Source organism: Drosophila ficusphila, unplaced genomic scaffold (genome assembly GCF_018152265.1).
Source record: "Drosophila ficusphila isolate 14025-0441.05 unplaced genomic scaffold, ASM1815226v1 contig_106, whole genome shotgun sequence".
NCBI classification, from domain to species: domain Eukaryota; kingdom Metazoa; phylum Arthropoda; class Insecta; order Diptera; family Drosophilidae; genus Drosophila; species Drosophila ficusphila.
Genome location: NW_025063993.1, coordinates 7,347,159 through 7,372,367, shown reverse-complemented (window position 1 = coordinate 7,372,367; position 25,209 = coordinate 7,347,159). Strand labels below are relative to the sequence as shown.

The window sequence follows — 25,209 nt, the reverse complement described above, 5'->3', positions numbered from 1 at the left end:
TTTTCAACTCAATTTAAGTTCTGCCAAAACAACTAATGTTTATTGACAAGTTCCCTTATAAACAAAGAAAACAAAAAAGGAAACAAAATGTTTAAAGAATTCGTTTTGTGGATGCATCGCCTGGCTCATGACTTTTGCCTGGCTCGTCCTTTGATTCCGCCACCACGACAAGTAAGTTTTGAATATAAATTAGTTCCAAAATGGGAATATTTTTAAAATACTATAAAATATATATGTCATTTAATATTAACAGGTACCCCACTTTATTTTGCTAAAATCAAATTAAAATCATTTTTTTAGGGCTGTCGTGTGCCGGTGAAAAATGGCTTCTTCGCCAACTTAATATTCTTCATTGCCATTGTCACACCGCTGTACTTTTGCCTGCTGGAGGACCTGATCGCCATGATCACTGGGCCCAAAAAGGGCTAGTTTCCCACAGGATGTGGCCCATTTGAAGTCATAGCTTGGTCAGTCAATTAAGTTGTTTGTGTACACCCAAAACCCCAATCAATAAAGTTTGTGGCATCGTCTGAACACTCACTTGTCCACGATGGTCGTGTAGAACTCCTTGCTCTTCTCGATGGTCGAGAGGAAGCGGACCATGTCCGGATCCGGGGCAACTGGCCACTTGATGTTGTTCTTGTGGGGCGGTGGCCGCGCATCCGCCTCTGCGGTGGAGTAGGGTGTCAGGCTGGGAGTGCCGCACGTCTTCTTCACCTGGAAAATGGAAAAAAAAAGGGGGGAATGCCATCCATGTAGTTCTCCGGTTTACGGGGGCTTCCACTTCCACTTGCTAATCGCCGCCGCTCATGCAAGGCGCACGTGTTTCCCCCTCTCTTCAACTATTATTAAGCTGCCCAGCTGCATGTAAATTGCAACTTTCATGGGGGGATAAAAATACAACTTCGCTCTAATTTAGCATTTTAAATTCCCTGCAACATGTCAATCATGCCAACGGGCATCAATTGGATGTCATGTGCACGCTTAACAAGCCCTCGAAATACCAAAGATGTTTTTTTTTCGAGGCTGCTGCAAGTTCGAAGGCCGGAACTGAATTCCGATTCATTTAATTCATTTAAAATGTTCATAAATTAACTGGCAATTAAACCATTAAACGGACGTGTCCTTGGGACAGAAATAAACGAAATCGATCGTATCTTCCGATGGCTGGCACAAAAAAAAAGAGCTGTGTCCTCGAAAGAGATTGCTCATATAAAGCCAATGAATGCCAAATGTGATAATACAAGGTATCTGATTTGTTTATGTAACCAATACTTTACAACATTTTATAAAGTAATGTCTAAAGTTTACTTTTCAGCATTTAATTTCTTTTCTTTTTAAATTTTTAAAATGAATCACCTTTTTTATAGTATATTCTAAATAGGAACTATACACAATAATAACTAGAGACAAATATTTATAGTTCATAAATTAAAGAATCCCAAATCGTTGGTATATTCTTTGCTAGTTAAGATTAATAAACTTATTGTGCCCTCGAGATTTCAATAACTTTCAGACAATATTGGTTTTGGTTGCCAAAACATTTAATGGGTATAATAAAAAAATAACTTTCTGGTTTTTTTGGTTTTAAGCTGTAAGGCCTATAAAACCAAATCTGAATAGCAGAATCACTAGCAAGTTCTTTGGATGGGTCCACTTACCTTCTGCTCCAAATCAGGGCTATTGTTCATGGCGGTCATGATTGCATCGGAGAGCTTCGACTGCAGCTGTTTAATGACGTTGATGATGCCGCCGTCCGAGAGAATGTGGGTGGTCACCAGGTTGTTGAGGGCATCCTCCACACTCGACCAGGGACCGTCCAGCAGACCAGCATATTCCGCCGAGCAGCCGCTGAAGATCGTAAAACAAATGCATAAAGTTTAAGCACAAGATTGTAACGTAAACATGACAAATGAGGGTCAATCATCTTAATCAACATAACACTTTCAAAATTTGAACATAATTTTTATTACTTATATAAAATACGTATGTTGAAAGTGGGTTGTCAAGGTTTTTGAATCATTTAAAGATAGTAAAAATGATTCGAATATTTAAAAGCGTATTTAAATGAAAGCTTTTTGTTGAATTTTAGGAAATAAAATTTTAAAATAAATTTCTTGAATTTATACATCAACTTCTTCCAATACTACAGAACTTTGTACTTTAATAATTGTATGAAATGTAGCGAGTACATTACAAAATTTAGGTTGGTGGACCTCTGATCCCCCAGTTCAGTATTCCGGACTCACCGCATCACGTTCTTGCAGTAGTCCTGGCACAAGTTCGTCTCGCTCCTGGCCAATCGACCCTGGCAGTTGGGGCAGTAGTGCATCTTGAGGAGCTGCTGCTTGCACGTGTCCGTCAGCTGCTGGCCGTAAAGGACGTCCGCCTCGCTGAGGACCTCGGCTGCCTGGAGCAGGGCGTTCATGAAGACATTCGACATGTGGACACTCTTGCCCAGGCTGGCCTGCAATTGCCGTGGAATATCCCCAAAAGGCCGCATCTCGTCGAAGTTGTGCTTCAGGCAGTTGACGTAGTCGTCGTGCAAGTCACCCAGATTGTTCTTGGACAGGTGCACCTCCTGGTGGTAAGCCACCGGGAAGAGTTGCACAAAGAAATGCCTCACAGCGGACTCCAAGCTTCCCTGCACACTTCCAATGCCCCGTCTTCCCTGCTCGCCATTACTATTCGTGTAATTTGAGGTGTAAATCAGTTGGCTGAAAGAAGAGTATCTCAGTTTAATATATATACCCCTCCAAATTATCTACCCTTTGTACTTACTTCATGATTTCCGTGTACAATTGATGGATCATCATGCGGGATTGCGGCACCATTCGGAAGTAGACCGTGGAGAACAGGGAATGGGTCATGTTCTCCGAAATCTGCACCAGATCCAGGACGTGACCTGCCGCAAGAAATGAGAGAGGAAGAGAAAAAAAAGGGGCAACCATGAAAGTATTGTTATGGTTATTGTTATTCCTAGCGAAATTTAATCACTTTGCCGCTAAAGTTCTCCCCTGCTGGGATTTGCGAAACTTCCGTCCTAATGGACTGGCTGGGATTTCCGCCCACTTGGAAAAAAGAATTGTTGCCACTGCTCTTTATCTCTGTGTACGAGTAAGCTTTTAGTTAATGAAATACAATTTAATATGGCTGTCGGCAATGCCAGGTGGAGTTAAATATGAACAAACCTGGCGGAAACAGAGGTTGTTCTTAATGAAAAGAGAAATACCAATTTGCATAAATTAGTTCTGTTTAATTTGATTGTAAAGAACAGAATTATTCTACTATAATCTACCAACAATCACCCAAAGCTCGATATCATTTTCATGTATACAAACACTAATCACATAATAATATACTTTATATTATATGCCTCATTTAATTACATAAAACTGATTTGGATGATGTTTTCCCATTCAATCCCTTTCAACTGGCAGCCATCGATTACTATCTGTAGTCTGTCAATCAGTTCGCGAATTAAGCGCGGCAAGTTGATAAATTCTCTTAATATTCAGACACTAATCACATAGCTGAGCGTAAGAAAAACCAAATGTGACACAATGTTATCTGTCAAGGTGTCAGCGGCAGTTGTGCGAATTGATTTGGATACACAGATTGGCAATCGATGCAAAACTCGGATACAGATACAAACACACACACACACTTTTCTGGCAGCCTGTCATTAGCGCAGATTACAAATGGCCAAGGCCAGATATATATCGACATATAGGGAAGTGGGGAGGGGATCGGATAGATAGAGGCAGATAGCATCGAGGGAAACTGTCAAATCGGCGTGTGATTTCTCACACACAAAGAGCAAACACTGCCCCGCCCTCTTTTTTGGCCCCTGACAAATTCCAAATTGCAATTCGCTGTCTTGTATATCGGTTTCAAACGAAAGTGTCAATCTCTCTGTTAATTGGCAACAAAAGAACGGCGAGCCGGGAACAACAAACTAAACACACATTTTTCGACAGGCCAAAAGTGTTTCCAGATTTGTTCTTCTTTTCTGTTGTTGTTTTTATTTTTTTTTTTTTGCTTTATGTTCTGCGCTGCGGCTCATTTTGATTTCGATGTTGGAGCATTTCCGTTCTCAGCGTTTGAATAAGTCTTTGTGTCTGGTTTTTGGGCTTGGCTTGGAGCGCTGTCGATGTGTCAGTTTCTGGGGTCTTGGCTCTGCACTCGGGCAGCCTTTATCGGCTAATGGCCTTTGATGCGTCATCCGTGGCGAGCAGGGCTTACCCTTTTTAATTAGCAAAACTTATGGGTTCGGGAAGCGATTTTTGGGTAAACGAACCGAAGAAAAGTGAAAACGGTGCACAGTAAAATAGGGCTCTAGTTTGGCCATCAATTTGGTTGGGTTTCACATCAAAATAGTTTCAAGGTGTCAGGAGGTCTAATATATGGCCATTTAAATTATATTTTAATGACACTTTTATTACCCAGAGAATCCCGATTTAATAAAATAAATATTGGTGTTGCTTTGATTTATGGTAAATAGATTTTCAAGTTGATAATGTAAATAAAAAAAAATGTAAATAAATAAATCAACATAAGTATCTACCAACTTTTAGGATGAGAAAGGCAAATTGAATAGTTCACTTAATTTACAAGTGAGGAAAATTATAAGTAAACCGGAACGTAAATTAGATAGTTCACTTAATTCACAAGTGAGGAAAATTATAAGTAGAAAAAGTCTAGGTCACATTGAGGTGCGCCTAAGAGATAATTTGCATAAACGTTTCAATCCTATTCCATTAAACAAATTATTTAATGTGCACCTCTGCTTCAATAAAACTGAATTAAAGTCTTAAGTAAGCAATCAAGGCAATCGATTTAATAGTGGGGCTGGGATATTAAATTTTCTATTGCTTTTGAGCCGTGGTTTAGCACAGGACCAACTGGTGGGGCCGCTAATCGTTCGACACTGGCTGACAATTGCGCAGGATGCGATAAACAATGCCAGCCAATTGATTTAACGCGTTTGCGATACAAGGCGACCATAATAACGTCAGATGCCAGAGATTCATCTATGGGTTACATCGGTGGGGAAGTGGGGAACGTACTCGTATACATCCTGTCGCTAATCTCATTGCCGTGGCATAGTTAAAGTGGAGCGTTGACTGGCGGAAACATTTAATTATTAACACGCCGCGTCGAACGTGTTGATGCGCTGGGATAAATACTATATACACACACGTATACGAGTACTCGTATATATTCCCGCACAGTGTGACATCGGGAACTCGACTCGATTGGCTCATTAAATCGATGCGAGAGCGCAAATAGAGTGAACCATCAAGAGGAGTTGGAGCTGCAGGCGAGAAAGTGCGGATGCAGACAACAATTACATGACTGACATGCCTAAAATGCCATCTATTGATTGCGAATATTTCCATTTTCAACCCGTGCAATTTCCCTTATCCGGATTGCCAGACTTAACTCCTTTGGTGGAATATTCAGTGCGGCATCCAGTGGCACTTCCTTCGCTTCGATGCCTAATTGCAATTTTAATGAACTCGCTGCGAGCGATTGTCGATAGGGAATTTGCTGAGAGCAGTCAACACTGCGTATGCTCGATATGCATTATTGCAGCTGCTTTTGTTGGCTTAATGCGCTCAATTAAGTCGGGGCCCACACACAAACAAACACACACGAACAGTGCGCCGCCTCAGGTGGCATGCATTTGTATCTTTGTATCTCATAAATTGTTAACTCAGCACTTCACCTGCGGGCTCACACAAAACTTCATATGCAATTTGCTGGACGTTTGCGTTGGCCTGTGCAACTAATTGCAATTTCTGTCCAGATTCTATCGCACTCTCTCCATCTCGTTTCTTCCTAGTTGGCTCTCTCACTCACTCCATCTCCTTGCCGCTTTGACAATTAACCAAGGGCATTTTTATTGTGGCAGCAAGGTATATACCATATATACCCGTACACCGGTACGTATACGTAACTATGCCCGACCAGCAATCAAATATAAAGCAGGCCAAATGGCTTTCCCAATGAAACATGAAAATTTCATTAAGCTTGGGTTTCCTCTTTTTTTCGCTTTTAAAACCTTCCGGGTGGGAGGAAAATGGCAAAGGAATCCACGCTCGTCACACATGGAAAATCGCACTAATGGGCAAACAGACAATGAAATTGAATTAGACAACAAAGTGCGGCCAGAGTAGTTGGCCCGTCGGAGGTCTCAGGGCCAAGGAACTCTTTTTTGACTCCCAGGGCAAGCCGACGACCACCAAGCCCATGACCAGACACTAAAAGTCCATTCATATGACTGCCAGTTTTCTTTTTACACTGGCGAAAAACGAAAATAATTTGCAATTGTATTCAAAGTTTCTAAATTAAGAACCTTATTTAAGGTATACAAATATATGCACTCATAATTTTATTACAATTACCTGAATAGAGGCTTTTAATTTCAGTACACCCCCTAATAATATGTTTACAAATTTTTACCAATTTTGTATTTTTTTTTAAGCTATTTAAATTTGAAATAAATAAATGTGTTTTGCTTACTCGATTATTTGGTTTAGTGAAGTCCCACCAAAGAGGTAAACATTATGGATGTAATTTATGCTGCTATCTAACATTATTACATAACTAAAACTAAAAAAAAATTTTAAAAGTTGTTTTTGAGTTTGCTTGTTGTTAGCTTGGAGTTTTTTTTGTTGAATTTGTATTAATTTTGTGATATATTTATAAGTTGCATTTTTCGCAGTGGCTTTCTCAGCTATTCGCATAGAGCAAATATCGGAAGAGCTTCGCCTGCGTCTTCGGCTTCATTGCTTCATTAGAAGTCGGCGGTTGGCAGTTGGCTGTTGGCAGGAGCGAGATTAGCATGCCGGGTTCCAGGCGGCGACCGGTTTTGGGATTCGGTTTCGGAATCGGACGGGCACTTCGATGGGGATTCGTGCCCCGGGGCAAGCCCCAAAACGGTGCGGCAGGCGGAGGCGGGGCCTGTGGCAGACGCGACCGCGGTCCACACAGGCAGTGTTGTTGTTTCCCACGCCCTGGCAAAAATATGCAGCACACACACATTCATACACACACTCACACACACACACACTCACCGAAAGCGAGCACAGCCCAAAGGTTTAGTTTCATTTTGCCCGCTTTTTCCCTGCCGCTTTGTATTTATATATATTCCTTTTATTTTTTTTTTAGTGCTTCGACTTTTTTGCTCCTCGGGGCAAGAGAAGAAGAAGAAGAAGAGCATTGCTGTTTGTTTGTGTTTTGTTTGTTGCCTGCGTTCCTGTGCGGATATTACAATTTTAGTATCTGCCGCATTTTTTATTTGCATTTTATATGCATGTATTTGTTCACTATCCCGACTGCGGTATCCGTTGCCGCCTTATGAATGCCACAGCAACTTTGTTAGTGCTCCTCATTGCTTCCCCTGCCCCTGCCCCTTCTCTTCCTCTTCTTCGTCTCTTACGCTCCTTGCTTTTTGCCATTCGGCGGGCTTAGCTTTTTAGCCGCGTTTAGCTTCGTTCCGAACTGTGGCAAGTTCTTTCCCGGCCCCAAAGTCGCCTTCCCGGTCGTCTGTCCGTCTGGCGGGAGTAGCTCTCTCGGCCCGCCGACCAGAAGACCAGAAACCAGCGACCGGGAGGAAGTGGCTGGGAAGTGCCGATGGGCACAGTGGTTGGTGGATGACCTCCAGTTGGGATTGGGGAATTTGTAAGATCTTTAAGAGTACTAGTTTTAAGTATTTTTTATTCGAATTCAAGCAAAGGATTATTATGATAAGTGCATGGCTGTTTTGATTACTTTAGTTTGCAATTTGTAGGTAATGATTAAGTAAATAAGAGGATATCCTTTTATTGTATTTTAATTTTAAAAAGCTACAATTTAATTAATCACAAAAAATCATATAATTAACTTGAACAATAAGATAAGAAAAAAACCTGATTTCTATTAAGTAACAATAATCGGAAATACCATTTCCCTAAGGTAATATTTTTGTTTTATATACATTTGTGTACATTAAGTAAAAGTTTTATGAAATAAACTATCATGTTTAATATTAACTGCTAACTGAGTCTAGTTTTAAACTGAAACTTCCATAACATCCTTTCGTTACTTTATCCAATAAGTAATGCCCCTACAAACTGGCATTTAATTTTCCTCGTATCAACCGCCTTAATCTCTTCACCCTGAGATAAGCTTACCAACTTGAGTACTCTGAGCCCCGAACTTCACCATCTGGAGCTGCAGCCCACTGTGCGTGGCAGGCAGCTTAAGTGCATGTATTGTAACTAGCTTTCTGCAGGCGTGCCAACTTGGCACGCCCCTTTTTGGCGAAGTACCCAACCATCCAACCATCCTGCTATCCAGCTATCCAGCTATCCAACTCGCCACTCCAACAGCTCCAACAGCTGGGAGCCCTGGGGCAATCTGCTCTTGGCAGGCAGCCTCATCTCATCCCATTCGCAATCCATGGCAAGCCATCCGATCCGATCCGGAGGGGCTCCACAATGTCAAAGTAATTGGATGACTTTTCATTGTTGGAATCGAGTTGGTGGGATGGGGGGGAGGGGGCAATAAAGGAGGTAAGGCTCCCCCCGAAGTGGAGGACCTTTTTTCGGCTTAGCTCCGCTCTGACATATTGAAATGCTTCAAAGCATATGCATCAATTGGCCGGGGCATTGGAGTTATTTGATCTGCCACGTCTCTGTCTCCGAGTCTCTGAGTCTCTGAGTCTCCCAGTTGCAACCCCATCCCCAAGCTGCCTCTTGTTGCCAAACGAGGTATCGAGTTGCCTTCCGTTTTTGGTGGCGCGTTAATTACAAGCGCGAGCTTTCAGCGCTTAATTTGCCAAGCAACTAATTATGGTAATTATATATGCACACAAATGGCGATATTGGAACGCAACTGCCAGACAAAATGGCATCGCTTTTGTTTTTATCTGTTTATTTTTATTTAAGGCTCTGCTAATTAATGAAAAGACGGCTCCATTAGTAATTCGGCATTAGTGAAGCAAGCAAATAATTATAGATCTTCTTAGTCAACTAAATTGACAACTGGTTTTAGTCGGGGGCGTTTTCTTGGCCCAAACGATCTGCAGGTGTTCGTGTTCGTTGGCTCTGAACTTCAGTTTCCCCTCAAATTCATTGAGAAATCGAAGCTGGAGTCCGAAGATCGCCTCCAAAAAAAAATTTGAAACGTAAACATGAAAGAAAAAAGAACGCCGAAGAACGAGTTTGGTTTAAAAAAATAACACTTAGGAATCGAGACGATTTATTTATTATTTAGGTTTTAGGATTCAGTTAAGTTTTATCTGAGTCATTCTTATTTCTTGTGCAAAAAAAATGGATGGCATATTATACAATATAAAATGTTTATAAGGTAAAAGGCGTATATTTTCTTATAAGCATTCTCTGAAAAATTTAGTTTGAAGTGGCAGATTATACACAAAACTATTTCAGGTAGTTTAATAAATTAACAGCATTTGTTCTCTTGATAGACTTAAATAATTCTTTTTTTTGTGTCAGAGCCTAACTAGGGATTGCCACACCCACACCCAACTGAGGCACCTCAATCATACTAAAACCTAATGACAACAACAGGAAACTTTGGACCTGCCAGTGCAACAACTTGGGGCCGAGGCAGTGGCACTGGCACTGGCAAACAAACTCGCACAGCCTGCAACGGCAGAATGTGACAAGACAAACAAAAGCCGGCTAACAAGCGATGGCGGCCAAAAAACCACTTTAGCCGTAAAGACAAGAAGGCAGCCAGGCAAAGCACAAGATATGGCCGAAAAGACTTAAGCCTGGGCCAACTTGAAGCTGGAAGGGGGAGCGGTCGGGGAAAGTTGCTAGTTGCAACTTATGAAAGTGCACGCATTGCTGCTGCAGCTGCCGTTGCAGCCACAAAAATAAAGAAATAATTTCTGCAGTTCCCCGCTCTCTTTTTTTTCTTTTTTTTTGTTGCTGTTTGTTTTTGTTTTGTTTAAAGGGGCAAAAGTTGTGCTGGCAGAGCAGTAAGTCAGCATTTGGAACTTTTATGCTGGCGCACGCCCCTGGCCCCCAGAAAGGGGGTTAAGGGGGCAGGAAGGGGAGGGGGAAGGGGTGTGACCAGGTGTCGGGGGGAGTGGAAATGTTTTCCAGCCAAACGCATTAAGCGCGTGAGCAACACGCCAAGACGACAATGACAATAAGCAGTGAGAAAAAAGAAAGTTAAATTATCTTGATTAGGAAAAAAAACTTTAAAATATTTAAAAATTAAATTAAAAGAGCAATTCTTGACATGGGTAAAGCGTCAGTTAGTCTGCAAATACAAAAAGTTTATATTTATTTTCTGTGCTACATTAACTCAAGTAAATAATAAGTTAGTCCAGTCTAAGAAAATTCTTTGGGGACTCTATAAAATTATTGGAGTTAATGATTTAAACAATTTAATATTTTATTGACACAAATAATTTTTTAACTTAAATTTAAGAAAGTGGGAAGTGCTAAACCAAGTGCAAAAATACTTAAAAAAATTATTTTTAATAACATTTATTATCTTCACCAAATGTAAGTATTGAGAAGTTTTTCTTTCACTGCACCAGCGAAATGAAAGTAGCAGCATCGAGGACGATGACGACGATGATGATGATGATGTTGGTGGTGGCTACGTGGTAAGTGCAATGGAAACGCATTGCGTTGGCGGCGGGGCATCTGGGGAACTGGGGATCGCCGAGATCTGCGGATTGGGGTTATTCGGGGGCCCGGGCCCATATAATTCGTAAGCTGCGAAACGTGTTCAAACACGCAAATACTTGCTTAAAAATAATACGCCGAACAAAGCATTCAACCCACAAAGGCAAAGTGCGAGCGAGAGGGCAAGAGACGCAACAAAGGGCGCGGAAACGGAAGGGGCGTGGCACTTGGGGGCGGATGAGCTCCAACCGGAAGAGGATGGGAGGGGGGTTGAAAAGAGGGAGGGGAATTTTTCGAACAGGAAGGAAGCCCCGGCTTGTATTGCATATGCCACAAGCTGTTGTAGTTGGCAAGTTTATGCTACAAAATAGAAATATGCATTTATTTCGCATACCATAATATTTTATGCGTTAGAGAGCAGCAGGAGAAAGAGCAATAACACCAGCGATTGCCAAGAAATGCATAAAGTTTTATAGTTGCGCATTTTTCGGGGACTGAGGAGAAGGGCCCTCTTCTCTTTCTTTTCCCAGCGGAGAACATCACGCATACGCCGGGTGTGCTCCAAAGAAAGTAAATCAATTTTTATGGCCACTCTGGTGCAGCGAAGGGAAACGCGTGCCAACGCAACGACTCGCCGATAAGCACAAGTACGCCATTTGGGCCAGAAGTTTTGGCCAAGAAGCAGCAACCCGTTATCAGCGCCAGACAAGCAAACACTTCAGTCTCCCATTAGCCATCAGTTACCCCCGATCCGCCAGTTGTCAGGCCTATATATTATATTCTGAATCAATTAGCCAACTGTTTCATAAATCTTACTGGCATTCAGCTGCACCCCATTCATTCATCAATCGTTCGCTGACTTTTATTTATTTTCCTTACTTTTCAGCCCGGCTCGTAAAAGCAAATAAATTGCTGCCGCAATTGGTTTTAAATATTATAATTTGTTTCATTATTCGATTGTTAGGCCAAATGACTTTGCCGGTTGCATTTTAATTTTTTGCCTGTTTTGTTTATCTAATAAACGCGGGACTATCAGTGTTTGCCTTGTGTGACATCATTGTGTGCTGAATTCTTCAATGCAAATTGAATGATAATTGTTTGCGAAACACTCTATAATCGAGTGCATTAAAAGCAAATTTAACAGGAAATCAAAAAAGAAATGAAGGATAATCAGTTCAATTAATCGTTTTACAAACGATAATAAAATTAATATATATTATTTTAAAATTATGAGTTTCAATCAGATGAGCTTTTTGAAGAACAATGAGGTTGATTTATATTTTTATTGGAGGTCAAGTACTTAAACGTATTTATTTTATTAATTTTATTCTGTGATTTCCTTGAATAATAATTTGCCCAAGTGCCCATTAGCAAATTGATTAATTTAAAACCCCAGACGCGTTATCTCATCCCAAAATTATTTAATGATCACTGGTTTTCTACAGTCATATTGCTGAAAGGAAGCCTCAAAATTTAATGAGCCCCATCCGAATGAATCAATGGGGTTCGCATAAATTAAGCTGATGACAACACACAAAATGCAAACAAATTCGCCAAAGTGTATTTATAAAAATTGCGGATCGGCACAAACGTGCAGTATATATCCGAATGCGAATATGTGTGGGCATTCACAACGAGGAGGGCGTGCTCAAAGTCTCTTCGAACGGGCGCCCATTTCCAAGAACTGCAGACTCAGACCGCCGAGAACAACAATGAGGCAGCAGCAGCAACTACAACAGCAGCAACAACATCAGGAGCAACAGCAACAGCAACATCACCCCAAAAACTGGCCTTAAAGTGAAGCGAGATTTACAGCATGTACGACAACAATTTGCAGGCATTGTGTGAAAGGGGCTGCACAAAAGGGGCGGAGGAGCGTGGAGGCGTGTCAGCCCCCAAAACGTGACCCAGACAAAGTTTGCAAAATTGTCTAAAAAGGGACAGCGGCCACAACAACAACAATAAAAACAACAACAACAGTAAAGGCTACAACATTATTTAATGCCTTTTTAATTAGATGCAGTCAGAGTCGCGTTTGCTGCATTTTAAAAAAGTCGGTTCGGTTCGGTTATGGTTATGAATCCTTATATACTTAAGGTATATTTTCATTTCAGTTCATTATACAGTCGCTTTGATCTGCATACAAATTCAAATTACAAATCAATTTCGCATTTCGCGTTTCAAGTTTAATTTGGTTAGCTCACTTTTGCAGATTGCGAGGCGAACTTTTTATCGTCATAATTCTGCGCAGCGCGCGAATTTGCATATGATAAATTATTTATTGCCACGAAAATATACTTTGGTCTAACTCCCGCAAAAAGCCCGGCCAACTTTCCAGACTCTTTGGGCCAGGGATTTGCATAGAAAGGCATTTTGCCTGCTTTCGATTTCACTTTGAGCCTTCCTACAAATCCCCACTAATCCTTTGTGTCCCCCAAAGGGATCTATCTATCTGCCCATCGTACTCACTTTGGAATTGCTTGGCATTCGTCTCGAGGACTCCGCGCAGACTGCTGGTGTGGTGGTGCAGCAGTTGCTCGAACATTCCGGCTGCCTTGTCCCGCAGCTGCAGCTCCGTGGCATTGTTGCAGCAGTTTCCACCGCAAATGGCTCCTGGAAATTAAAAAGAATTCGGAGGATTAGTAAGGATTAGCAACTCGGATTTTAGAATTTAATAAGCTACTTAAAGAGCTCAGGGAATAGAATCTAATGGCTTATAAATGCGATATTATTATAATAATATTTAATAGACAAACAGTTTAATTAGGAGAGAATAGAAGTTGATTTCCTTTAAGTTTAATTTATGGTATTTAAACATTTGGGAAATAAATCGATGTTGAAGCATTTTATATTAAACCAAAGACATCATTTAATGTAAATTTAAAGATAAACACATTTGATCTCTGAGTTGAGAAGTAATAAACCCCTTTTAGCCAGCTCATCTTCTATTGCATCATTATGAAACGCCTGCTGCGCCTATATCATTTTCGAATTATCGCACAAATCAAATATTTACCCATAGCTCTGCCGACTGTCTGTGTGTGGGCGTGTGGGTTGTCTCGCTTAATTGTTTATGGCTTTAAAACGGCAGTGGGCGTGTTGGCCAGCTCTCGGCTGCAGCAACAAAGTGGCCATAGTTTCCGATTCGCGGCGTGGGTTTGCCAATTTACAATATCTAAATGCACAGCCAGAAGTAGGAACCCAGTTGGCCAGCACGTTTCATCACGGCGGTCGCGTTAATAACTTTTAAATGGCTCATAATTGCAATTTTTTTCAAGCTGACAAAACGACACAATCCAAGCAGTTTAGTTCATGTTGGACTATAAAACTCGCAGCAGGCGATGATTGTTTTTTCACGAGACCAATGACAATGAAAATGGGGGAAAAAGTGGGCTAAAACGATTTTCAACTGACTAATCGTTGTGCCCCAGAAAAAAGTGCCTAATGAAAGAAACTGAGAAAGAAGAAATCTCAAGCTAGGACAATAAATTCGTGGACAAAAGGGACTTGATTGCCAGGGCTTATTGAAAAGGAATTGTTTTCCATTGGGTATCTCTAAGATACTTGTCCTGATTTACAAAACGGGTGCTTTAAAAGCCCAACAAAACATATGTGTTAATGGGGGGAATTCCCCCTCCAATCGCCTTTTGTCATAAATTAGTGGAGAAACAAATCGTGTGACAGGCTTTTTATGACAACTGCAATGACAACAACAGAAACAGAAACAGAAACGACTTTTATGGTCGTCTGCCCCTGCGACTTTATAGTTTATAATTTAAATTAATGGCTTTTACACGATGTCAACAATCTCTCATATGCATATCGCTGAGTGGCCCGATTCGGTGGCCATATGTTGCTGTCGTAAAATTAGCTAGCGAAATGAGTTTGACAAAAGCAGAGACAAATTCCAATGCAGTCAGCATCTATTTTGGGTTAACTAATGGCAAACATCAATAGTTGCAGTTAACCGATGGGGGCCGTGACACATATTTCTCTTTTTTTTTGTTTGCCTGGAAAACGAAATGGAAATTGACAACAGACTTGGCTCAAAGCCATCGGACAGATGATATCTATCCCCCTCCCAGTCGAAATTGACCTGCTGTCAGTCAATCAAAACTCGACAGAGACGAAAGCCAAACAGATTTTAGTTATGTGCCATCGATTGGCGAGCTGTTTGGGTTCCTCGAGTGGAGCCAAAGGATTTGGCTTCCCCTTCTTCTCCTTGCGATTGCATTGTATAACTTATCGATTAGGGGCTGCCATTCAGGCTCCCTTGGCCATGATGTGTTTATGCGTTTTTGCAACTGCTTGGCCATAAATCGGGGCAGAGTTTCAGGGTTTCCAAGGAGCACTTCCCGCATGGCAGTTGGCCAGAAACCCGGGCGTCACTCAGTCAGCGAGTCACTCTGTCTGGGGGAAACCAAAATAAAAAAAGAAGAAATGGCTGGGGCAAAAGGAAAAAGATAAGGAAAAACGGAGGAAAAGTGAAAAAGGGAAGCCAGTTCAAGTTAAACCTGCCCCGACAATGTTGGAATTCTTCGCTTCTGAACGCTCCGCCTTCAACTCTTTTCTGTGGCTCAAGAGCTCAAAACTCGAGCAGCAGAAATTCAATTCAATTGCTGCAACGTGCATGCATACACACATGCAAAGACGCACTTACACACACACACACACACAGAGACGCGGAAACCAACAGGAGCTGCATGCATACATATATCATGACGTGGCCCAGAAAAGTATGCTATGGCAAACTGTTTCTGGCAACCAACTGCCAAATTGCAAAGGGAACGTGCAGGGAGGCCCAAAGCGGAGACGGCTGAAGTGGAGATCTGGGAAGCTCCGAGAATAGAGAGATGTATCAACACTGACAGAAAATAAAAGCCAGAAATAAAGAAGCAACATTCCCCTTCAAAGAAAACGGGAGAAGAAAAACTTTGCATCTTCTTTTACTAGCAAAAAAATCTATTTATTTTTCGGGAATTAAAATAAAAAAAATATATTAATTAGAAGTATTCTTCTTACTCATTAATTATGCTAATCTTTATACTGTCAATATAGTAAAAAGTGCCTACACGTGTACTTCAAATTTTTGTTAAGCAGTTGATATTTATATAGTTATTGTTAATAAAAATCTCAGAATTGTATTTTCTTGTAAAGGTAATATTACTCATACGTACGTACTTATTTATATATATGGATGGACATATGTTGCCTATAGGCAACATCGCAGTAATGAACATTACTTGGGGCTCCTATTGATCATTTATGGCGTTAAATATTTTCTACGTGTCCCCAATTTAATTTGGGCATGAAAGGGTTAAAAGCTCTTGTTAAAGTTTACTTTATTTATGTTTTAAACGTTTTGTAACAATTTGTTATATATTTGTTTTGGTGTGTTATTATTGAACAATTTTTCTCACAGTGCTTCAAAGGCAACTGGGAGGGGTGTAAAAATGCAAATCTCATGCATGGCCAGAAAACGCTCTGCCAAAAATACCAAGGAACGGCCCTGACCGCAAAAGGAGGAAGGGGCGGGGAAGACGAGGGAAGGGGACCAGTGGCCCCATTACTCCCCGTTGCTACCCCCCTTGCCACCCAACTCCCCCCTTCCCAATCCACTTCCAGCTACTGTGCTACTGTCTCGCTCTCTATATTTTCAGGCCTTGTTTTCCAGCCTGTCACCGCAAATGCAACTGACGACGTGTGCGAATTTGTTTACTGTAATTGTCTTCACTGCAAAAAAGGGGGAGTGCGGGTGGATTACACACACACACACACGAGTTGACTGCCACACGCACATATTTAGACCATATATATATCCATTGAGATAGGCTCTGGCTCTGTGGTTACTTGTCTTTTGGCATTAGCCAAGTTGGCTGCCAGCCAAGAAAGCGCTTAGCCCGCAAAACACTTGGCTTTGGGAGTGGATTTTGCATACCTTGACATATTTCGAGTGTCCTTACTCCACCGCAATCCCCCCAATCCCCCTTCCTCGCTCCCCCGCTTCACTTCACTCCCCACAGAGGCATTCCCTGTGGCATATGCCACTTGTATGCGTTTTCAATTTGCACAATTTACTGCAAACGTGTTGATAATAATGAAGCCGAGAGCCCAACAGAATTCCGTTCCTATCAAATTGTCTGCAAGTTTGCCTCTGACTGCTGTAATTAAAATAGATCCCTGCTTCGGTTGCCGAAATATTTTGACAGGCTTTGTGTTAAAAATAATTTAATTACAAAGCAGATAGAATCATTTGCAGGTACACACATTTATCTCTATTGTCTAACCATATTAAGATTGATTAAATCAAATGAAAATTACTAACTGTTCGGTAGTATTTCGTATTTTGTGCTTGTGAAAGAAGTCCGATTTCAAATTCATATTTTTACACAAAAAATCATAGTTTTGGCAAAACAACAATGGAAATAAAGGTCGGAATATGGAATGTAATACCTCGTTGAGTTTGCAATGCAGTTTCCAATCGATTGGCATTCAACACTGAAATTTAGAGCAATTTTTGGAACAATCAAACTTTTAAAAAATTGAATTTTTTTTGAAGAGCCGTAAATTATTAGTATAAATTTGTTTAGTATTTTGATAAGAACACTTTTGAATTCAAACAAATTTAAAAAACCCATGATTTTGTAAATGGTAAAAATCAAACCCCTTTAGAGTTTTCTATCGAACCGAAGTTTCAGCCGATGTCAACTGAAATATTTATCTAATGAAATATATATAATCTCCCCAAAACGTTTGTATATTTTGAGTATAATTTACGGCCTTGATTGAACATCAATTTAATTTCTCCTCGCAGGTCGCAACAAATAGTCCAAACGATTGCCCAGAGCCATAAATTCTCTAATAAATTTATGAACGTGCAACGACTGCAGTGCAAACCAAATAACAAACATCCGTCGCGGTCGCCAGGGGCTTCCTATCCACGCAGCAGAGGGGGTGTTAAATTGGGGGTCGGGGGTCGGGGGGTCGTTTCTCGGACTGCATGTCACACATAATAATTTCAGCTCTTTTTTTTATCAAAAATTGTTGAAAACTACTTGTCAAACACGAACAATTTGTGCAGCGGCGATAACAATTATGTCAACAAATGGCGGTGGAGGGGATGTTGGAGTCAAGGGGGTGAGGGGTTAAAGTCAAGGGGGGTGGGGGGTTCAGGGGTTAGGGAGCCCCATATCAAAGTGCCTGGCCTGTTGTTCGTTTTATGGTTCGTTGGTTTCTGTTTGCTGTTATGACACGTTTGTACCAAACATAGATCATCACCAGATCGCTTGGTTTGTACTTTTTTCCCCCTTTCCGTTTACACATTTTCCATGTTTTTCCTTTCCGGAAAACTACCTTTACTTCTGGTTCGTTGAACTGTGGCAGTCTATATTTAGCCGCTGCCCGTATTGTTTATTGGCCACAATGGTATATTTGCGATTTCCCTATCTCATCGAAACTGTTTTCATTTGAGCCGAATCAATGTCAGAAAACAGATCCCTGCCATCCGTGGATTTGATATGAAACATGCTAGCTTTTCAAGCATTAAAATCCTTTGGCGGAAAATGCAGGTGATACAGTGAAACGCTGCAAAAAAGAACCGATTTTAGACTAGGTTTTTAATTAGTTTCCAAGTGGTATTTAAAACCAAATAAACAAAAGCTATTATAAAACCAGTATTTATCCTTCGTTTTGTATATTTTATTATACCCGTATTACCCGAAATTTATATTTCCCAGCCAAACCAACAAGCAAAACCTCAAAAATTCATTTCAGTCACTTGCCACCGTGCTGGCATTTTCAATTATTTGTTATTTTGCATATGTTTGGCAGCGATTATTTGGCATTGCAGCTGCCACGCGGGAAAATCCCAACAATTCTGCTGGTAAATTGTTAATGTGCCGCATAAGTTTTCAATTTGTGTGGCAAATTCCGCACGGATGCTAACTTGCAACAAGGTTGTTGGTGTTGGTGTTGCTGCTTCTGCTGTTTTTGTTATTGTTGTTGTTGCTTGTGTTGTTGTTGCTTATGCTGCTGACATCGAAGCTGGCAGATTTTGGCGCCACGTCTGCGTGGCATGTAAAATTTATTGCGGCGGCTGCAGCGACAATCTCTTTGCCGTTTATTTGCATTCGCATTTGAATGCGCGCAAATGTATCTCGTCGTAACAGTATCTGTATCTGAATTCGTATCTGAGCTTCCTTCGCTTGGCTGCACGCACTGCACTTTGTGCTAATCTTGCAATGAAAACGTCAGCCGAGATTATGCGTGCCACAGAGTTGTAGCTGTAGCTGGTTGCTAGTTGCAAGTTGCAAGTTGCCAGTTGCATGCCCCCATATTTGGCCAGCTCCTCGGATTGGCTTACATTTTGGCAGGCGCCAGGCAGACGCGTCTTGGCCACAACGCCAAATTCCCGTTCTTCGTGCTGCTAAATTCGTGGCCCGTACGAAATATATTAAAAATTTAATTAAAAAGCATTTTAGCCGCAAATTGCAGTCGCCAACTTGGGGGCAGTGACAATTATTAATTATTTAGATTTATGGGGCAGCAGAAAGAGAGTTGTCCGCGCGAGTTGACTTCACTTGAGTTGTGTGGAGTTGAGTTGAGTCAATCTATATGCAAATGTCTGCAATATCTGAGTAACTAATGGCACTGGATGGAAAGTTTTGGTCGTTTGAATGGGGAATCTTTGAACATATATTTCTTAGATCGCGATCTGCACTTTGTCTCAGCAGACAGATTGCAAATATCTTACTAGTTTATCGGAGATTTCAAATGCATCGAACAAAGAACTTGATGGCAATGCACAGCATCCATCAGAAATGCCAAAGAACGGACTATTTATAAACACCAGAACCGAATGCATATCCTCCGCTCATCATCATTGTGATTCACCCAATCCAATCACCCAATCATGATGATGAAGTGCAGCCCCAAAAACACAAAGGAACGGACATTAAATATACTTGGGTAAACAAAGAAATCAAATTACAACAAGCTGGTCGCAAGCAAATGTTAAACACACAAATCGAAAATAAACGAACAACAAAATGTTGAACTTATGAGGATTGCTTCTTGTATTCTTTTTTTTTTTATATTGTGAAAACAAGAGAACAAACGAAAGCAAATAATTGAGGAAATCGCTGACAATAACCAAACAACACGAAAAAGGAGCCGCAGATGCAGCAGCAGTTTTATAATTAAAACCAGCTCAGCTGCTGCATATTGCTGCTGGGCAGCCCGGCAGCAATTGCAACACCACCAACAACAACAACATCAGCAATAGCAATAGCAACACATCGATACACAGGGGCAGCAACAACAAACAATTGCAAATTATACAACTGGGCTCCCAGCAAATGGCAGCCAGCAGAAACGGGAGTATCAAGGCGTTCCCCATGGCACTCCAGAATTTTTTAATTTTTTTTCCTTTTTTTTGCACTTGTGGCGCAGTTGTGCAAACATCGGCGGCAAACAAAAACAAAACCCCAACACACAAACAAACAGCCACAAATAAATGCGTCCAAAGAGCAACCAATTCTGAGCTCCCAGTTGGCCGATGGTCGTGGCCAGCTGTCCGATTCCGATTTCAATCCGATTCCCCAGCTGCCACACTGGGAGAATCTCTCCTGATATCTAGAAAAGCTACCTAAAAAACAAAACATAGGTTGAAAATTTCCCACAATATTTAAAGAATACAAAAATGCATAAGAAGAATAAAGAAGAATAAAAAAATGAATAAAAAATATGCTGAAAATTGAAACTAGAAACTTAAAAATCTGTTTAATGCAAAATTATTTGTATTACTTTAATCACTTTTAAAAGTAAATAAGTTCTTGTTTTTAAGAAAATATGTTCTCTATGGTTGGCCACAGCTTCAAAAACTTAAAAAATAATTTAGAAATACATTTTGTATTCTGTAAATGAATTTAAATATTTTTTCAGATTGCTTTTAAATTAACAAAAGTCAAAGTTATATTTTTTTGCGAGTGCTAGGCCCGCTAATGGCGATCTAGTTGCTGGCATTGCCGCTGCTTTTCCGCTTTTCTGCTGCTGCTGATGCTGCTGCTGCAAATTGCGGGTAATCATAGTGCATGTTGCATGCAAATTAACGCATCAACAAGCCCCCGGGGAGGGAGGTGAAAATCTGCCAGGGACCCCGCATAAATGCCATTTTATGGGATTATGCCAATGGGAAAATATGCGAACGGGCAGCCTTTTGTGCCGGCTGCTCTGGCTGCCTTTGTTGCCGGGTAATCCTATTGTAATTAACTTGTTTTTCAGCCGTTGCCGGCAAATGTCATGCCGGCAATTGTAGGGCAAAAACTTATGGGCTTAATGTACGCAAAGTTCTTATGATTGCCGTTGGGCAAACGCAACTATAAATAAGGCGCATGGGAAGGGAATTCGAAGTGGAAGATCCCAAGGAACCAGGCTCATCAAGTTCATTAACAGAAATGCAGCGGTAATATAGCAAAATTATTGAGTGTGGCTGTCAGCACCCGACATTTGTGGCAGTAATTGAAGCTGCTAAATTCAGGAGATTAAGCCGTAAATCGAGGATGAAACTGCAGACACTGATCGTTAAAATCATATAGCCAACTGTCGGATTAACAATCAGTTGCATTTTCATGTGTCCCATGAAAAGCATGAAGTAAAATCTGAATTGCGACACGGATCATAAACTCTTTCTCTTTATTGCTGACAAACAGATTTTGTTTAAGCACTGCTTCTAAATTAAATCTAATTCCAATGGGTTGTCTGCTGCTAATGGGGTTATTGCAGCTGAAAACTGATAACGACCGGCAACAATTACAATACAATTCACCAAATATGGGCCATGTCGAGCGATCCGAGGCATTAATATTATTGTCCGACTGCGAGGCTATATAATTACGCTCTCGCAGCGATTGTCTCGTGTTTCAAGTATTCCGTACTCTTGTAATGCCAATCCGATCAACAAAAGCCCACTCAGGTTTCTGGCCAAGCAAAATAAGTGCAGAGTTCGCATAAAATGTGGAGCAACAGAAGTGAATTATGACAACTATTTTTTATTTCAGAAACAGAAACAGAAATGAAAACCCCTAAAACACAATTAGGTCACATTTATTATTTTTTGGACAATCAGATTGTGCTCTTGTTGTGTTGTTGTTCAGAGCACTTAAGCAGCACTTGTTGGTGTTGTTGTTGTTGTTGGTGAATGTGTGTATTATAATTGCAACGCACCATCCAGGCCATAAAAATGGAGCCAAGACCCAGAGTCAGCAGAAAAATAAAATAAATATAATAAAACCGCACTCTGGTTTTGTTTTTCTTCGGTCATGAAGTGGATTTTTGGGTCAGTCCGACGACAGAAAAAAAAAAAAAAAAATGGTGGGGAATTTCTAGGGGGTTCGGTCTTAGGGTGGGATGCTGAAGAACCCCACCCACATTGCATTGTGTAACAGCAATACTCGTATACTTTGCGTGTAATGTGTTGCATGTTAGTAGCTTTTAATTATATGTTGATTATGTTTCGTAGCAATATCAGCAGCAAACAAGCGGCCAACAACATCGTGACAACTCGGAATTGTGGCACGTACGGCATAGACAAAAGGCCTGCCCATCGGCCCCTTCTCCTCCCCCCATTTTTTCCCACCGCTTTTCCATGGGTTTTCCTTCGGATTTCCACCCCTTTTCAGCCAACGCCTCTGCTGACTTGCAGAAAACGGAGGATAGAGAAGAGCTACGAAAAATTCAATTAGTTTTGTGTTTGCGCGTTGCATGACAACAATGAGAGCTTCGGTTCCACTCACCTAGCACCTCGTACCCCCCGAACCCCCTTTCCCCCCTTCAATCCACACCACTGCCTTGCTTTTCGGGTTGCATGAACTCGCTCGTAAATGTTTATTAAATTGTGGAACGCAAAGCGAGCTGGAGGTGTCGGGCGATGAGATAAGCTAACGATTGGAATTGTAAGCATTTAAGGGGCTCTTTGAAAATAGGTGGCTAATTATCGGATGTAAAAACAGAACAAAGGGAGAACTTGAAATGGGATTTAATTGAAAGAAAGCTAGAATAGAGTATAAGTATAAGGGAAAAACGATCTTAATAGCTACTTAAATAGTAGTTTTAACACTTTAACAGGGAAGAAATGTTTATAAACTGAAAACCATAAAACTTGTAATAATGTGTTAAGTTCAATAAGCACTTAGTTTTATTACTCATAAAAAACTGCATATTAAGTTTAAGGCTTGAGTTTAACCCTTTTGGGGACGACATTAAACCATTTCAATATAATAATATTAAATGTTATTACAGAGGAATTGCCTTAGAAATCCCTAAAACCCAAACACCAAATTTCACCCTGGCTTGATTCCGGAAATAAAATCATGGTAAGCCAACGTACAGGCTGCAATCCCTCCATCCTTTTGGCCACCCGAACAATGCCAAAAGGTGGGACAATAAAATTGCAATTTACTCGAAACGTGTTCAATGCTTCAATATTTGCCTAACTCTGGCCAGAGACAACCGACCGAATTTCAAAGCAGAAGGAGGATGGAAACCATTGAAAGTCTGGCCAGTTCGGGTGTGCGACTCAAGCGTTTGGCAAATGGCCGCAAGTCTTCTTTTCGACGCTTTTATTTCGAGGTGGAAGCCCTCGCAAGTGCAGCACAAATTGCGCATACGCCGCGTTGACCGACCACGTCGTTGCCTCCAGCCAGCGATTTATCGGAGCAAACCGAGGGGCTATGGGAATATTCAGAGGAGGAAGGGGAGATCGGACCAAAAGCAGCACTAAATAGTTGCCTTACAAATTTAGTTGTGGCCATTTCATCGTCGGGGATTTTCAATTACGCCCACAAACAAGCCGGATTCGGCCAAAAGCCAAGAGCGTTTTTGCGCTCAACGCTCTCGCCATAAAAATAAAACTTAATGCGGATACACGCCAAGGTTTGCTCAGGGATCCCAAAAAAAAAAAAAAAACGAAGAAGAAATAAAAAAGGGGTAAATCGAAAAGAATAAATATTGAGTTTTGGCGTTAAGGCCGCCGAGCAAACAGAAAGCCAAACAAAAGACGCCGCCACGGAGGGCAAACATTGGCGGAGATTTTCATTTGGGCTTCTTTCCTGGCTTTTCCACTTGTTCCTGCGATTGTTCTTACCTAGTAGTCAGTCAGCCAGTCAGTCATTCAGGCATTCAGTCAGTCTCCCAGGCAGCCATTCATTTGGTCGGGCAAACACTTTGGGATCGGGCCTGGTTTATCTTCTCATGCGGCTCACGTAGCTCGCTTGGGGCGAGAAAAATTTGCCAAGTTTTCCTAGATGATTTGGCCCATACACGAGTCTTTTCTCGCCTCGTTTTGTTTGTCGATGCTGCGATTTGTTTTCTTTATTTTGCATTTTGATAATTCACGTGCTTGTTTATCTACCAGTTCCCGCCAAGAAATACAAAAAAAAAAAAAAAACAAGAAAGGAAGCTAGCTTTGGCAGGCCGAAGCTTATATACCCATGCAGACATTAAATATGTCTAACAAAATACAAAAAGGCTAAACAGCATCTAATCTATGACGATTTTTCTATTAATTTTCCATATTGTTCATATGACAGCTATATGATATAGTCGTCCGATTTTGATAAAATTTAATTTGTAACTCAAGACTCATAAGAAAACTCTATATTCCAAAAATCATGATTGTCTGATGAAAAACATCGAGGTAATAATTTTATTTCCGTTATTTCTATATAGATTTTTCGATCTTTCCTATGGCAGCTATATGATATATTACTCCGATTTTTATGAAATTTTTTTCTCGATTTAAGAGTATTAGAAAAGCCTGATGTTCCAAAAATCATGCTCGCGGGATTAAAAACAACGACGTTATAATTTTTTTCCATTATTTATATATAGTTTCAGCCAGATAGCTTTAAAACTGAGAGACTAGTTTACATAGAAACCGACAGGAGGACAGACGGACAGACAGACAGACGGACAGACGGACAGACGGACAGACGTACAGACGGATTTGGATTCAGATGGTGATGCTGATCAAGAATATATATACTTTATGGGGTCTGAGGTGTCTCCTTCACTGCGTTGCAAACTTCTGACTGAAATTATAATACCCTTTTGCTCTGCAAGGGTATAAAAAAACAGAACCACAGAACCGACGTCATCGTTCGACTTTGATTCTCTGGACCGCAAAAATTTCTGCGGAAAATTATCTTCATACTTTCGCTTTTCCTCGGCATTGTTTAAAATTTATTTATGTGTGGTTTTTTGGTCTGTTTCATTTCAAGGAAGCAATTAGACGTACTCATATAGCCTCGCCTTCATTCATAGGAACGCATTCCCTGACTTTTCCTGCTTTTCCTCAATTTTTCGCGCGTTTTTCTTTTCGGCGTGGGTTGGTTTTTATTTTTAAATGCGCGCAAAAATCGAGAATTTCAGCGAACTTTTTTCTTATTTTATATGCATAGGCCAAGTGCTCGTACAATGGAATGAATAATGCATGCGAAGAAGGGAAATTGGTTCAATCTAAGCCACAGCTTGGAATGTTCTACCAATACTGAGGGAA

At 40.9% G+C, this 25,209-nt stretch overlaps 2 protein-coding genes across 2 annotated transcripts in view; one reads left to right on the top strand and one right to left on the bottom strand.

The window, feature by feature from the left end:
* The window catches only part of LOC108093653 (division abnormally delayed protein), a 69,808-nt gene that overhangs the window by 2,679 nt on the left and 41,920 nt on the right, over positions 1-25,209 (bottom strand). The window contains exons 2-6 of the mRNA XM_043208615.1: positions 13,125-13,268; positions 2,782-2,905; positions 2,250-2,717; positions 1,662-1,851; positions 542-717 (exon numbers count right to left, since the gene is read on the bottom strand). Of these exons, the coding sequence (XP_043064550.1) occupies positions 542-717; positions 1,662-1,851; positions 2,250-2,717; positions 2,782-2,905; positions 13,125-13,268 (1,102 nt within the window). The remainder of the gene's footprint in view (positions 1-541; positions 718-1,661; positions 1,852-2,249; positions 2,718-2,781; positions 2,906-13,124; positions 13,269-25,209) is intronic.
* Positions 15-540, top strand: LOC108093818. The gene is made up of 2 exons (XM_017194137.2): positions 15-171; positions 301-540. Exons 1-2 carry the CDS (start codon positions 88-90, stop codon positions 427-429), a joined length of 213 nt encoding a protein of 70 aa, XP_017049626.1. The 5' UTR covers positions 15-87; the 3' UTR covers positions 430-540.

Bases quoted from the DNA above. Each gene is read 5' to 3' on its own strand.
- LOC108093818 (XM_017194137.2), top strand. From the start codon at position 88: ATGTTTAAAGAATTCGTTTTGTGGATGCATCGCCTGGCTCATGACTTT. The intron at 172-300 runs GTAAGTTTTGAA...TCATTTTTTTAG, and splicing joins TGATTCCGCCACCACGACAA to GGCTGTCGTGTGCCGGTGAA.